Raw genomic sequence first — 13,696 nt, 5'->3', positions numbered from 1 at the left:
TAAGCTAAACGAAGCTAAACGAAGCTAAGCTAAGCTAAACGAAGCTAAACGAAGCTAAGCGAAGCTAAGCTAAGCTAAGCTAAACGAAGCTAAGCTAAGCTAAACGAAGCTAAACGAAGCTAAACGAAGCTGAGCTAAGCTAAACGAAGCTAAACGAAGCTAAGCTAAGCTAAACGAAGCTAAGCTAAGCTAATCGAAGCTAAACGAAGCTAAACGAAGCTAAGCTAAGCTAAACGAAGCTAAACGAAGCTAAGCGAAGCTAAACGAAGCTAAACGAAGCTAAACGAAGCTAAGCGAAGCCCTAAGCGAAGCTAGGTTTCCTTGTAAAAACCATGAGTTTCATCGAGTTTTCGGTAGATTTATGCAAATTAATATTCTTGAAGCAAACTTTTGAAAATAGTGGTGGATGGGGAATTTTATGCAAATTGGTATATTGGCTGCAAACCATTGAAAATACGGGTTTTATGCATGAAAAAGTTTTTTGAGAATTTATGCAAATTAGTATTTTGGAAGCAAACTTTTGAAAATGGCGGCCTTATGCAAAAAAATTGGTTTGCTGTAAACTTATGCAAATTAGTAGCGTCCTCAAAACGTGTGTCTGGCAGAAGCCACAAACCCACAACCAATTATAATTCAACAAAATCTGCAACTTGTGACATCACGGTTTTCGTTGTCCTTGATTTGTCCATATAACGCGCTTGTGGCGCCATCCCGGTGTAATCAAGAGAACTAAAAGAAAAGGCGGGAAATTTGACTGATTTAAAGAATACATGTATTTATACATTTCTTATCTAAGCGTCGAGATGGCGACACCATCGCGTGACAAAACTTGGAAGCTGTCCGTCCGTCGCATGTTTTCAAAAGTGTCCCACGTACCCCAATAGGCATTTTAAGGCAAGGCCACTCTAGTGGTAATTTTCTCAACTCAATGGATTTGTCCGTGTTCGGTCGTTTCTATGGTACTTTGATGTTAGGTTGTCCATCTTATAGGCTTGAGTGCGTGAACTAGCGGGTTATAGTCGTATTAACTTAAGAGTTGAGAGGATCCGTGGGCTTTACCTGCGGCTTAGTCTGTGTGGTGGCGGTTCGTTTCGAGTTTAATAAACTTTAAATATTAATTACTTTGTTAATTTATATACAAAGTGGTTTTTTACTTTTGAAAATGGGAGTTCCAGCCTTTTTTCGCTGGTTAAGTCGAAAATATCCTTCGATTGTAGTGCACTGTGAAGAAGAAAAGGTAAATTTAAACATTGTGGACCAAGGCTTAACATATTGAAAAAGAAATATTCCAATTATTTTTGTTTTGTTGTTTGTTTTTAGCCAAAAATAATTAACGGACAAAAGATCCCGGTTGATTCTTCCCAACCTAATCCCAATAATGTAGAATTTGACAATTTGTATTTGGATATGAATGGTATAATTCATCCCTGCTGCCATCCTGAAAATAAGTATGTTACAAGGGTTTGTTTACCAATTTTCCATAATTAATTTACCCCCTTAATTATTAATTAGACCAGCGCCAAAAAATGAGGACGAAATGATGGTGTTAATCTTCGAATATATCGATAGAATTTTTAGTATTTGTCGTCCCAGAAGACTATTATATATGGCCATTGATGGTGTTGCCCCTAGGGCCAAAATGAACCAACAAAGATCCCGTCGTTTTAGAGCTTCTAAGGAAGTTGAAGAGAAAGCTGACGCAATTAAAGAAATAAGAGAGAGTCTCGAAGCTAGAGGAATGGATGTCCCTAAAGAAAAATCAAAAGAAGAGCATTTTGATAGTAATTGCATTACACCAGTAAGTTTATCATGAGAAAATTCATTTGTTCTTTCCTTGAAATTTAACCATGATATTTTTCAGGGCACACCATTTATGGATCGTTTAGCAAAATGCCTTCATTACTACATCCATGATAGGCTTAATTCCGATCCTGGATGGAAAAATATAGAAGTTATTTTATCAGATGCTAATGTTCCCGGAGAAGGAGAACATAAAATTATGGATTTTATTAGAAAACAGAGAGCTAATCCCGACCATGACCCTAATACCCATCATTGTCTTTGTGGAGCTGATGGTATAGTATTATATTAATTACCCTTATTCCTGATCAGCGCCACCAACCCATAGCGGCGACTTTGAGAACTACTGTAAATGGCAAGCCAATCAGATGTCGCTAAAATCTGGTGACATCACTGACAGGCACACTGGTCTTACCAAAAATTATGTCACCAGATTTTTAGCGACATCTGATTGGCTTGCCATTTACAGTAGTTCTCAAAGTCGCCGCTATGGGTAGGTGGCGCTGATCAGGAATAAGGCTAATTAATTATTTTACTTTTAATTTTCTTTTAAATCTAATCAGTTTTTTTTTTAATTAAAATTTCCAAGCTGATCTGATCATGTTAGGTTTAGCTACCCATGAACCAAACTTCACTATCATCAGGGAAGAATTTAAACCAAATCAACCTAGACCTTGTGATTTGTGTGGTCAGTTGGGTCATGAATTGAAAAATTGCGAAGGAGCTCCTAAAGAAAAGATAGGAGAGGTAATTAAGTATTTTGGTTCAATTTAATTAATTAATCCTTTTGAAACTAAATTAATAATATTATGTAGTAAAAATAATGTTAATTACAATTTAATTTAATTTAACATCTTAATCACTTAGTTTGATGAATTGGAAAAGCCCATGGCAGCGGAGACAGATTTCATCTTTATAAGACTCTGTGTCCTTAGAGAATATTTGGAAAGAGACTTGGCCATGCCCAATTTACCATTTCCTTATGACTTTGAGGTGAATATTCTTAATTTTGATATTAATTTAAACTTAATTACGATTTACTTTCTTTCAGAGATGTATTGATGACTGGGTCTTCATGTGTTTCTTCGTGGGAAATGATTTCTTGCCTCATTTACCTTCGTTAGAAATTAGGGAAGGAGCTATCGATAGATTGGTTAATTTGTATAAAAAGACTGTCTATAGAACTGGAGTAAGAAATAATTATTTTTATTATTTTTTGTTAAGTAATTTAATTTAATTTAATTTAATTTTAAATAATGTTATTTTTAATTAGGGTTACTTAACTAACAGTGGTTTAGTTAATTTAAGTCGGGTGCAATTAATCATGACTGATTTGGGGGAAGTTGAAGATGAAATATTTAAAAGAAGGCAACAAAATGAAGTAATTAATTAATATTAAATCTTTATTTAATTAATGTTAATTGTTTTGATTAAAATAACTTTAATTTTCTATTAATTAGATTAATTTTAGACAAAGAAACAAAGAAAAGAAAAAGCGAATGAAATTGGTAAGAAACAGGGCGCTTGAAAAACAAAACTTAATTTTTTTTAAATTAGTTAATTTAATTAAGTTAACTTAAGTTTAATTAATTTTTAGGAAAAGATGGCTGAAAAGCCAGCATGGACTCCAGGAGGTCAATTTGCCCCTAGAGATGTTAGAAGTGGCGCTTCTCCAGTTGTTAATGCTAAACAAGAAGCTTTTGAAATGAGGAAAGTCGGAATGCAACACAGAGGAAATTTGGACGCTGCCGAAGCTTTGAGATCTATGCTTAGAGAAGTAATTAAATACTACTATTTTATTTTTAATTATAGTAAAGTTGAAGTTCTTAATCATCTAACCTACTTAGGATAAAACTGACGGAAAATCTAGTCAAAAAAATGACAAGGGAACCAAACGTAAAAGCGACCAAATGGACAGTGATAGTGAAGAAGAACCTCCGGATGAAGTTAGATTATGGGAGGATGGTTTCAAAGAACGTTATTACGAATCCAAATTTGAAGTAGATGCTGATAATTACGAGTTTAGGCACAAAGTTGTAAGTATTATCATCATTTAGGTCTAGGTCTAGTTAGATTAACCCTAAACCTCTGTTATTTTTAAAGGCAGCGGAGTATGTCTTGGGATTATGTTGGGTTTTACGTTATTATTACCAAGTGAGCAGTAATTAAAATCTCCAGAATAATTTAATTAATTTTGTAGTTAATAATGTTAATTTGATTAATTTTAGGGTTGTGCTTCTTGGAAATGGTTCTTCCCTTACCATTATGCTCCTTTTGCATCCGATTTTATTAATATCGGTGATCTGAAATGTGATTTTGAGAAAGGAACAGTTCCCGTAGGTTTACTTTTACTTTTAACGTTCTTTTTTTAAATTTTCCTGAAGATTAAACAAGGAAACCTTTTCCTTACTATAATTGTTTCAAAACCCCTTAATCGCTTTTAGTTTAATCCAATGGAACAATTGATGGGAGTTTTCCCCGCAGCAAGCAAGCAACATTTACCGGAAGCATTCGGAGATCTCATGGATGATCCCGAGTCACCCATTATAGATTTTTATCCCGTTGATTTTAAAATTGATTTAAATGGAAAGAAATTTGCTTGGCAAGGTAAATTAATCGCATTAAGTTTAAATAATAATATTTAAATTTAATGTTTTGAGATTAATTATCGCTTTAGGAGTTGCCTTGTTACCATTTGTGGATGAAAGAAGGTTATTAAATGCCCTGAAAGATGTTTATAATTCTTTATCAATTGATGAAAGTATGAAATATATTTTAATATTTAATTTAGGTTAAAAACTTAAAATTAAACTAATTATATTTTTATTTGACAGAACGTAGAAATACAAGAGGATGTGACAGATTTTATATAAGAAAAGGACATCCCGGTTATGATTTTCTTCTTGGTTTATATGAGAGTAACTCTGATAAATTAAAGGTAATTAATTATTTAAAATAATTTAATTTAATTTAATTGGCTTTTTAATTCTTTATTTTGAAGAAATTTGATTTAATTACAAAGTATTTTCATGGAATGGGTGGTATTGCTTTTCTAAGTGACGAAGTTGTAGGGCCTGGAGAGTAAGTTTTAATTTAAAACCTAATTTAAATTTAATTAAAACATGGTTTTAATTTGTTTTTGTGTTTTTTAAAGAATGCTCGAGAGTCCGGTGACCGGTTTGGAACCTTTGTATGAAAATGCAACAGTTTGGCAAGTATTTTTAATTTATTTACATTGTTTTAAAGTTTTCCGACCAAGGCTTAACGATTTAGACCAAAAAACGCAACTTTTGATATCAGTTTTTCATAGTTTTCAAACATGAAAACGCAACTTTTAGTACTTGTTTTAAAATATAGATGGCGCTAAGTTGTCATAGTTTTCGCAACTTTTAAAATATAGATGGCGCTAAGTTGTCATAGTTTTCAAACATGAAAACGCAACTTTTAGTACTTCTTTTAAAATATAGATGGCGCTAAGTTGTCATAGTTTTCAAACATGAAAACGCAACTTTTAGTACTAGTTTTGAAATATAGATGGCGCCAAGTGTTCAGACCAAGGTGTGTTTTAGAATTTAGACCTAAAAACGCAACTTTTAATACTAGTTTTAAAACATAGATGGCGCCAAGTTTTCATATCAGGGTGTGTTTTAGACCTAAAACCGCAACTTTTAATACTAGTTTTGAAACATAGATGGCGCTAGTAATCCGTTTTTCGTTTAATTCGGTTGGAATTTTCCATGGAGTAATATTTATCAGGGAAGGGAGTTACAATCAGAAGCCGCTTTTCTTACAATGGAGTGTTCCTTTAAAGCACAATATATTGCAATTAGGTATCTTTAAATATTGCTCCATGGTAAGTTTTTTGCTAGTAGCCAATCAAAATAGGATAAGGACGCGCGGCGTCTTAAAAAGTTTTTAAGCTGAAATTATGTTAGATGTCCGCTGTTTGTTTTGCGCGGTTAATTATAATTTTTAATTGAGTTTTAATTATATTTAACGTAATTTTATCGATTAGTGTAAAATTTCAAGATCCCGCGTATGAAGATGGGTTCATTTATCCCGCTAAAAGACTTCCAGGAGCAAAGTAATTAATAGTTTTTTATTAAAGTTGTTAGGCCTACTTTTGGGCGGGAAAATGAAAATTTTGTTATTGTCTCTTTAGGGACCCTATAAAAGTTTTAAAACCAGGTGATTACCATTCTCGTAATAGTAATTACGGTAATAATTACGGTGGTAATAATTATGGTAACAATTGGAGGCCTCAAATTGGAATGGCTCCTGCTCATCAAAGAGCTTCACTTGACATTTCTGGCCATAGAAAGCTAGAGTAAGTATTGTATTTAGTAATTTTAACGCGATTTCATTTTTATTAAGTAAGCCTAAATTATTCTAAATAATTTTAAGTAATCCTAAATCAATTTAAGTAAGCTTAAATCCGTTTTACTTCATTTATTTATTTATTAGCCGTGGGTTGAACCAGTATAATGAAATTCCTCCACCATCAAACCCTTATGGAAGGAATACGGGATACAACTCCAGTCCTCAGATGTTTCAAACTCAACGGTCGTATGGTGAGTGAAACGTTTAGTTTTTTTTTAATTTTGTAAGGGAAGTTTAAGGGTTTTGTGGTAATTAAAATTGGAAAGTTGTTTGGTAAGCAACTTTACACGAAGTTGTGAAGTTATCAACCAAAGGTAGGTTCGGTTAAGTGTAAGATGTAGTAGAGTAATTTATAATGGTTTAAAAATTCCTGTATATAATGAAATATCCTTGATAATTATGATATGGTGTAGGTATAATTAAGTTTGTAGGGGTTTCTAAGCTTATATTTACTTGGGGTAAGGTTATGACCCCTGTCTAACGTAAACCTGAACTTTTGAATTTGTATTTAGTACTTATTGAATAGTTTCACTACCTTTGGGCCTTTATCAGGTTAATTTTAAGTTTCTTAAGGCATCATTATATTGCCTTTCTACTATACCCCTTACATAAGTTGTAAACCCTTATTTAAAGCGGGACCTTTCAAATAGTTTTTTGATGTCTCAACTCTATCATCGGTGGGACCTTATACAAAGGTCTAATTGAAAAAGGCCTCCCCTTGTCAGGATACGAGCAATTATTTTCTTTTATTTAGTCATTGAAAGAATAGTAGAATGGCTAAACTAAACTAAACCAAAAAAAAAAGAAAGAAAGAACAAAAAGTTTGTTTGTAACAACGACAGTATCTATTCTACCCCCTATTATTTCTTTTCAAGTGACTTCCTCTCTCTCTCTCTCTCTCTTAACATTGAACCACTCGAGTTTCTTTTCTATTAAGCCAAGAAAAAGACCTATTATTGTTATTGGCTTGACTGTCTAGTCGGTATCCACTCAAAAAGTTCCTCGTAACGCTAGCTACAGCTAAAAACTTTAAACTTCAAACTTCAAACAAACCATACTTTAGATCTCTTAGTTTTTTGGCCTATTAAGACCAGGGGGGGGATTCTCATCTATAAGTAGTGTACTTTAGTTTAATTTGAAATTGGCCGTGTGTAGGTCACTGGGGCAATGTTTGTTGCCTATAGTTCAAAGGGTATATTTCTTGAACTCCAAAAAAAGAGCCCAGTTTTTTTTTTTTTTTTTTTTTTTTTTTTTTTTTAGTTTAGTAGTTTCTACCCCTTCCTTGGTACCACCTAATCGCGCGAAAAATAATATAACACGCTGTTTAAAAAACATTAAACATCGTACTAAAGGCGCTTGCGCAAGGAGTATCGATGGTACTTGAATGATACCTTAAAATTTGGTCAATAGATTCAGTATAACGCAACTTATCCTGTTTATACAAATGAATAAACGTTAACTTAAGAATGTTCTCGGCCCTTTTAACCTAACGGTTGAAAATTTCCTCTCCCTTTTTCTCCACCCCCCATTCTTATAAGGCGAATAATAAAATATATAAAATTAAAAATGGCGGAAATCATTAAAGAATTGAAGGGAATTCTTCTATACACACAAAGGTTAAATGGCGCATAGGGGGATACGGATTTCGCAGCGTGAATCCACTCAAAATGAAATAAAATGTCGCGTGCCCAACGGAACTCCTACTAGAATTTGGCACGTGTCTACAACTCCTTCCTTCATCCCAATCCCATCCCCATCTGATCTCCATCCTCCATACCATCCTTTTTATCCACCCGCGTCGTGATCCTTATCCACCCGCGTCGTGATCCTTATCCTCCCGCTGAGGATAGATCCGGGCGCTGCTGAGACAGTGTCTCGTCGTCGTCAGTGGTCCTTTTTTTTTATTCAAAAATAGGCCTAAAGTCGCGCCCCCCCCCCTTTCCTCTATGTCGTTGGTAACTAACATTCTTCCTTTCTCATCCTTTTTTTCTGTCTCTCTCTCTACTTTTCTATTCCGTCTGTGCGTCTCTTTTGTTCCATTCCTAATAAAAGTTGATATCGTCGCGTTTTTCGACTTGCTGCGTTTTCAAGAGGGGGGAGGGGGGTACTGCTGGCTGCTAGAGTTAGGGTTAGGTTTTCCCGGTTTTTTTGGGTGTAGGGGGAAAAAGACACCTACGTGCCTAATCGGACCTTAACTTCCGCTTTGAACTTGGATGGAGGCGCTTTTTTTATTTCTTTTTCATTTCATTTCAAATCGAATCGAATATTCTAGCTCTGGTAACAATGAACCCCTATTGGTACCCGGTTTAGCTTTCTTTCTCTTCCCCTACCATCCCATGTCCTCATGTCCTGAAACGGACTTTTTAAACCAATATCGAGTTTTAACGGAACGGTATTGTTTGTACCAACCGTTGGTCTGAAGGAGAAATAAAAGAATTAGCGCAATTAATATGTATTTTAGTTGAAAAATAATTATTTTAGGCCTAAGGTATGGAACCAAAAAAAAAATAAAATTCTGTGTATAATTCAATGGAGGATATCAGAACGCGTTTCTGTGGATTGATGGGTTCCCTTTAAGGTTCTTTATGTATTTCAAAGGAGATAAGTCTTTGGCACCTCGTCATGGACCATTTCGACGTAACTTAGAGGGCTGCGTGCGCTGTAGGCTTTGGGGGAATGTCACTATAGTACGTAGAGACATCCAGGGATCAACCCCTGAAGGGTAGGCACCCTACTCCATTTATTTTTACGTCGTAAGGGTCTATGGGGGATGCTGCTCCATTTCTTTTTATACCCATTTTAAATAAAACTAGCTCCCAGTCTAAAGAAAGATCTTTAGGTGAATCTTGGAAGGGGGGGGGGGGCGTAACCGTTACGCGATTGAGTGAAGATCTTTTTATTCAAATCCCCGAGTCAAAGGATTATCCCGATGCAGTCGTTTGTAAACCCACTGTGGTCTGTCTGTATCTGTAGGAGCGAGGGGAGAGAAAAATTGAGAGATTTGGAATTGAATCGCGAAATCCCGTCGTGTTTGCGCGTGTATGATTTGAAATCCCAGAGGGGCACGCCACTCTCCTGCATTTTTTTTTCCATATATAGTGTGCTACTACGCGACCTCACACCTTCCTATCTCTTACCTATGTTTTGGTAACCATATACATAGTTTACAGGCTTGGAGGATTCATACCATTTGCACAAGGAGACCAGGCAACTTAGAGCGTATAATAGCAGACGATTTTACGCTCTAAGTCGCTTGGTCTCCTTGCGTTAATGGTAGGAATCCTCCATGCCTGTAAACTATGTATTGGAAGTAGTCAGCTCAGGCCATACAATTTAGACTGTACCAATATTGACGTCACGTCTCCGTAGCTCCTCCCCTTCGTCGTTTCAATCGGTTGTACGACACTTATTTTATTTATCTTTTCTTGCCAAATGTCCGATCCCTTTCCATTTTCCCTTCTAAGGTATTTCAACCGTTTTATTGTAGGTCAGCTTTTATCCTATTGGTCTATACAAAGTCTGTTACGTAAAAGCTGTTATACCTATAGACTTCACGCTGTTTCTCGTAGCGATTCGGTAGTCCGTATTATTATTATTTGGCGTATAATTTTGACAAAGGGGAATACCGAACGTGCATGCATGCGCCCCTTTAACCCCTACCGGGACACAAGATCCGGGTTTTCCTTGGAATCTGATCGAATAACGACACTGCGTGGGACAGTTAGGTTATTTTATCTCTGTCCCATTTCCTCGGGCAATATTTTTCTATTGCGTATTCGGAAATTCTTAAATTTTATAAAATTTTGCTTTAGGGGATATAGGTATATTATATTTTTTTAGCGATTTAGAAATACTTTATAGTTTACACCTTTTTTAGCCACATCGAATGATGGATATCTACCAATGAGGCTATTAGTTTCACGTGCCCTGTAGTAGTTGTTGTTGTTCTTGTTGTAGTAGTGCCACAATATTCGTTCGTCTTTCTTTTCTTTTTCCTTTTTTAGCTGTGATTACCACGTTTTTGTAATTTGCTTAAGTCTGGTTGGTATTATCCTTTAGGGATCGGTTGGGTTGCCTATATTTTTAAGTATTATTTCCACCATGATTTTACTCTATCGGTTAAATTAAATTATGGTTTTATAGATCCCTTTTGAAAATGCGGGACCATACTCTGCTATAGGACTATATATATTTATATGCCAATCGATTCTTCCTTGTCTTTTGAGTGACAGCTTGGTTTAATGAACCGTTGTGTTAATACTATATAGTTATATAGGGTTAAGACTCGAGCACACGGACGGGGTATTGGGTTAAAATGGAGAATGGAGGGATGTATGTATGTATATAGGCGTGTACCAAGCCGGCTTTCCCCGTCCCCGTTTTGATCCCATTAGAGTAAGCCTGATTAAAATGGGGACTTACTTGGTTAAAGCCGCCTCGCAGATACTTGTACTTACTTCATCTCCAAGTTCTCTCTCTCTCTCTCTCTCTCTCTCTCTCTCCGCCCTCCTTGTCACTTTATCCAAATACGCCTTGTTGACGCCGCTTGTGCACGCTGAGAGATATTGGAATATTATACCAAGAAGTGATATCTAATTTATTAGGGAGAAGGTATAAGATGCCTAAGTATTCGCGCGCCAGAGTCCCATTCCCCCCTTTCAAAATTCAAGGGGGGATGTAAAAGGAGGCCGGGCTATTTCGCAGCCTCTCCTCAGTCGGAAAATATGACTGTAATTTTCGTCATTCGCGTCGCGATGACGTGAGATCTCAAGAACCAATGAGATGCTGGTTGTAATTTACTTTTAGAGGCGGGGATTAACTCCGGACCTACCCACGTTTGGACTGCCGGAGATAAAGCTAGAAATGTGGATGAACGAATTTATACCTTCTCCCTAATAAACTAGATATCACTTCTTGATTATACCGTAGAGATATATTGATGGGTAGATAACCATTGTTGTTTAGGTATATTTATATTGCACCTTTGTTTTTTTATATTTAAATAAATAAGTAAGGAAGTTAGGTGTAATTAATTTTGGCAGGTATATACAGGGTGTCTCCTGAAGGCGTGTAAGAAATTATTAGGTTATATAAGTGTTCTTTGGGTTGTTTTGAGTCGAAATTGTTCTATCATGTTTTGACTTGCAAATTAATTAAGAAACTTAAAGATAGATAGTGCTAATTAGAATTAAGGGGTTAATCGTAATACACTTAAATCATAAACTTGAAAACTAGCTGTTTGAGGGAACACTTTGGTCACGTGTTTTTCTTGGGCCCTAAGTCAGATAGTAAGCAAAAAATTTCCGGAAATCAGCTGCACAGACACTTATCAAACCAGGTCAACCAAATAAATATAATATTTATATTAAAAAAATTGTTTGAATTCCCATACAAAGCGTTTTCAACAGCAATATGAATGTTTATTAATAATGAACTTACCTGCAATACCTGAACACACAGAAAAAAACATTGATTATAAGAGATGCAATGATGAGAGGAATCGCGGGTGGATGACTTTTTGGGGAATAAAGACGAGCCAATAGCACAACACGTATAGGACAAATTGGTCAGTGACGCGATTTCTATATCACTGACCTTTCACCCTCCTCCTTCGTGACCCCGCTATAGTTGGGTGCTGGCTATACAAACAGAGTATACGCAGCGAGGGACAGGGACGATGGTGTATACTATAGGCTGATTATACGTGATTCCAAAAGAACCGCTGCGCGGCCCAAGTCCTGCACAGCACACTGAGGAGAGCATAAAAGAGAAAAGAGAGATCGTGTTATTGCTATATATATATATACATGGAGAAAGATCAATTGAAGGGACAAGAAGATGGGAGAGAGAGGTCAAATAATAGAAGAACACGACGCTGGTAGTACCGGGGGGGTGGGAGGTTATACGTATAGAATATGATCGGAACGGGGTCAACCCGATTAGTTACGCCAAGCAGAAGTGACCTTTTCATATACTGAAAAGATAACACACACGTAAAAGGACCACCACCAACATCTCTCTTCCATCCTATCGGTATATGAGACGGAAAAACATCCTCAAAAGGAAGATGGATGCTATATACACCGCCAATTGATGAAAAGAAGTAGAAATATAATATTATTGCAATTTCCGCATATAGTTTCGTGCGTCCTGTCAGTAATATAAATATAACGGAATCAATCAGTCGAGATATCTTTATAATAAAGTAATTTTTTCTTCTTTTTGGGGGGGGGGGGGGTACCAGGGTCCTTTGCTTTAAGGTATAATGTAAATAAAGTCCGTGAGAAGATATATACCTAGATTTGATTTTTTATATTTATTGGGTGTATGTAGGGTTTTACAGGTGTGGAGAGTGTCTTATTATTTCTAGTGATTTAGATTTTTTCAGGGGGTCGAATTAATAAAAAAAAACACACCTGGAATAGTGAGATAATTTTAAAATAAACATCTGAACTTCAGTCAGTAGATAAACCTCACTCTTTTCGTTTGTTTTTTGAATTCTTGGGTCTAAATCAAAACGTTTTTATGTAATATATAGAGAAATTTCTTAATTCTACTTGCTCGTCAGTCTTTTGTTGTAGATATCGGTTGAAAAACTGCATACAATTATGCGCTTGTCGGCACGCTATCTGTATATGAATAGGTCATTTAAATTAATTATTTTGGTTATTAATATAATATTTAACGAGAATATAAAGAATGGTTTTACAGTATTAATGTAGGACGCCGTTTAAAGAATAGTGTACAATACAACTAGCTCTTTCTATCTTCCAAGCAAATATAAGCCATGAGTCTCATTATTAGGCAATATAAAATATATACAGGGTGTTTGTGAAAAGTCCATCAATAATGAAAGGGCGTATTTATTGGGCCATTTTGAGTCGAAAATGTTCTATGACATTTTGCCGTCCGAGCCACCGTTTTCGAGTTATGATTTGAATATTTTAGGGATGACCCCTTCATTAAATTAGCGCTGTCTTTCAATTTCTTAATTAAATTTAAGGGGTCATCCGTAAATTACTCCAATCATAACTTGAAAACAGTGGCCCGGACGGAAAAATGTCATAGAACATTTTCGACTCAAAATGGCCCAATAAATACGCCCTTTCATTATTGATGGACCTTTCACAAACACCCTGTATATATCCTATTTTATAATAAGTTGGATCCTCTATAATTTTTGGAGAGGATGAGAGAGACTAGTTTTAGATCACGTCCCGAGTATTAACAAAAGGCTTATAGAGTATAGTATGAAGGCAATGGGCGCAATTATTGTCGTGTTGGTCCGGACCCAAGTCCACCTTCCCCCCGTGCACGTGGAAAGTTGCCGAACGCGCGCGTCTTCTCCTCGTTAGTGTACTCAAGAAGCGATATCTAGTTTACTAGGGAGAAGATATAACTTCCCGCCACATTACCAGCTTTATCTCCAGTCCAAACGTCGTAGGTCCGGACGGAGTTAATCCCCGCCGCCTCTAAATTACAACCAACCAGCATCTCATTGGTTCTTGAAAACTCA

General features: G+C 35.9%; 1 protein-coding gene across 1 annotated transcript in view; it reads left to right on the top strand.

Moving 5' to 3' along the window:
* Window positions 1-275: 275 nt before the first annotated feature.
* The window catches only part of Rat1 (5'-3' exoribonuclease 2 Rat1), a 29,240-nt gene continuing 15,819 nt past the window's right edge, over window positions 276-13,696 (top strand). Inside the window, exons 1-21 of the mRNA XM_089840696.1 lie at window positions 276-1,237; window positions 1,321-1,448; window positions 1,513-1,798; window positions 1,862-2,075; window positions 2,390-2,547; window positions 2,668-2,793; window positions 2,852-2,989; window positions 3,074-3,181; window positions 3,261-3,308; window positions 3,398-3,577; window positions 3,648-3,836; window positions 3,904-3,954; window positions 4,029-4,136; window positions 4,245-4,407; window positions 4,478-4,561; window positions 4,635-4,738; window positions 4,802-4,881; window positions 4,955-5,011; window positions 5,816-5,884; window positions 5,963-6,127; window positions 6,265-6,371. Of these exons, the coding sequence (XP_089696822.1) occupies window positions 1,163-1,237; window positions 1,321-1,448; window positions 1,513-1,798; window positions 1,862-2,075; window positions 2,390-2,547; window positions 2,668-2,793; window positions 2,852-2,989; window positions 3,074-3,181; window positions 3,261-3,308; window positions 3,398-3,577; window positions 3,648-3,836; window positions 3,904-3,954; window positions 4,029-4,136; window positions 4,245-4,407; window positions 4,478-4,561; window positions 4,635-4,738; window positions 4,802-4,881; window positions 4,955-5,011; window positions 5,816-5,884; window positions 5,963-6,127; window positions 6,265-6,371 (2,638 nt within the window). The 5' untranslated portion in view covers window positions 276-1,162. The remainder of the gene's footprint in view (window positions 1,238-1,320; window positions 1,449-1,512; window positions 1,799-1,861; window positions 2,076-2,389; window positions 2,548-2,667; window positions 2,794-2,851; window positions 2,990-3,073; window positions 3,182-3,260; window positions 3,309-3,397; window positions 3,578-3,647; window positions 3,837-3,903; window positions 3,955-4,028; window positions 4,137-4,244; window positions 4,408-4,477; window positions 4,562-4,634; window positions 4,739-4,801; window positions 4,882-4,954; window positions 5,012-5,815; window positions 5,885-5,962; window positions 6,128-6,264; window positions 6,372-13,696) is intronic.

This window comes from Phalangium opilio, unplaced genomic scaffold, assembly GCF_054372755.1.
Source record: "Phalangium opilio isolate 3A_F unplaced genomic scaffold, DU_Popi_V2 ptg000003l_1, whole genome shotgun sequence".
NCBI lineage: Eukaryota > Metazoa > Arthropoda > Arachnida > Opiliones > Phalangiidae > Phalangium > Phalangium opilio.
Note: the sequence above shows the minus strand (reverse complement) of the source record. Positions and strands in the feature narration are given on the sequence as shown.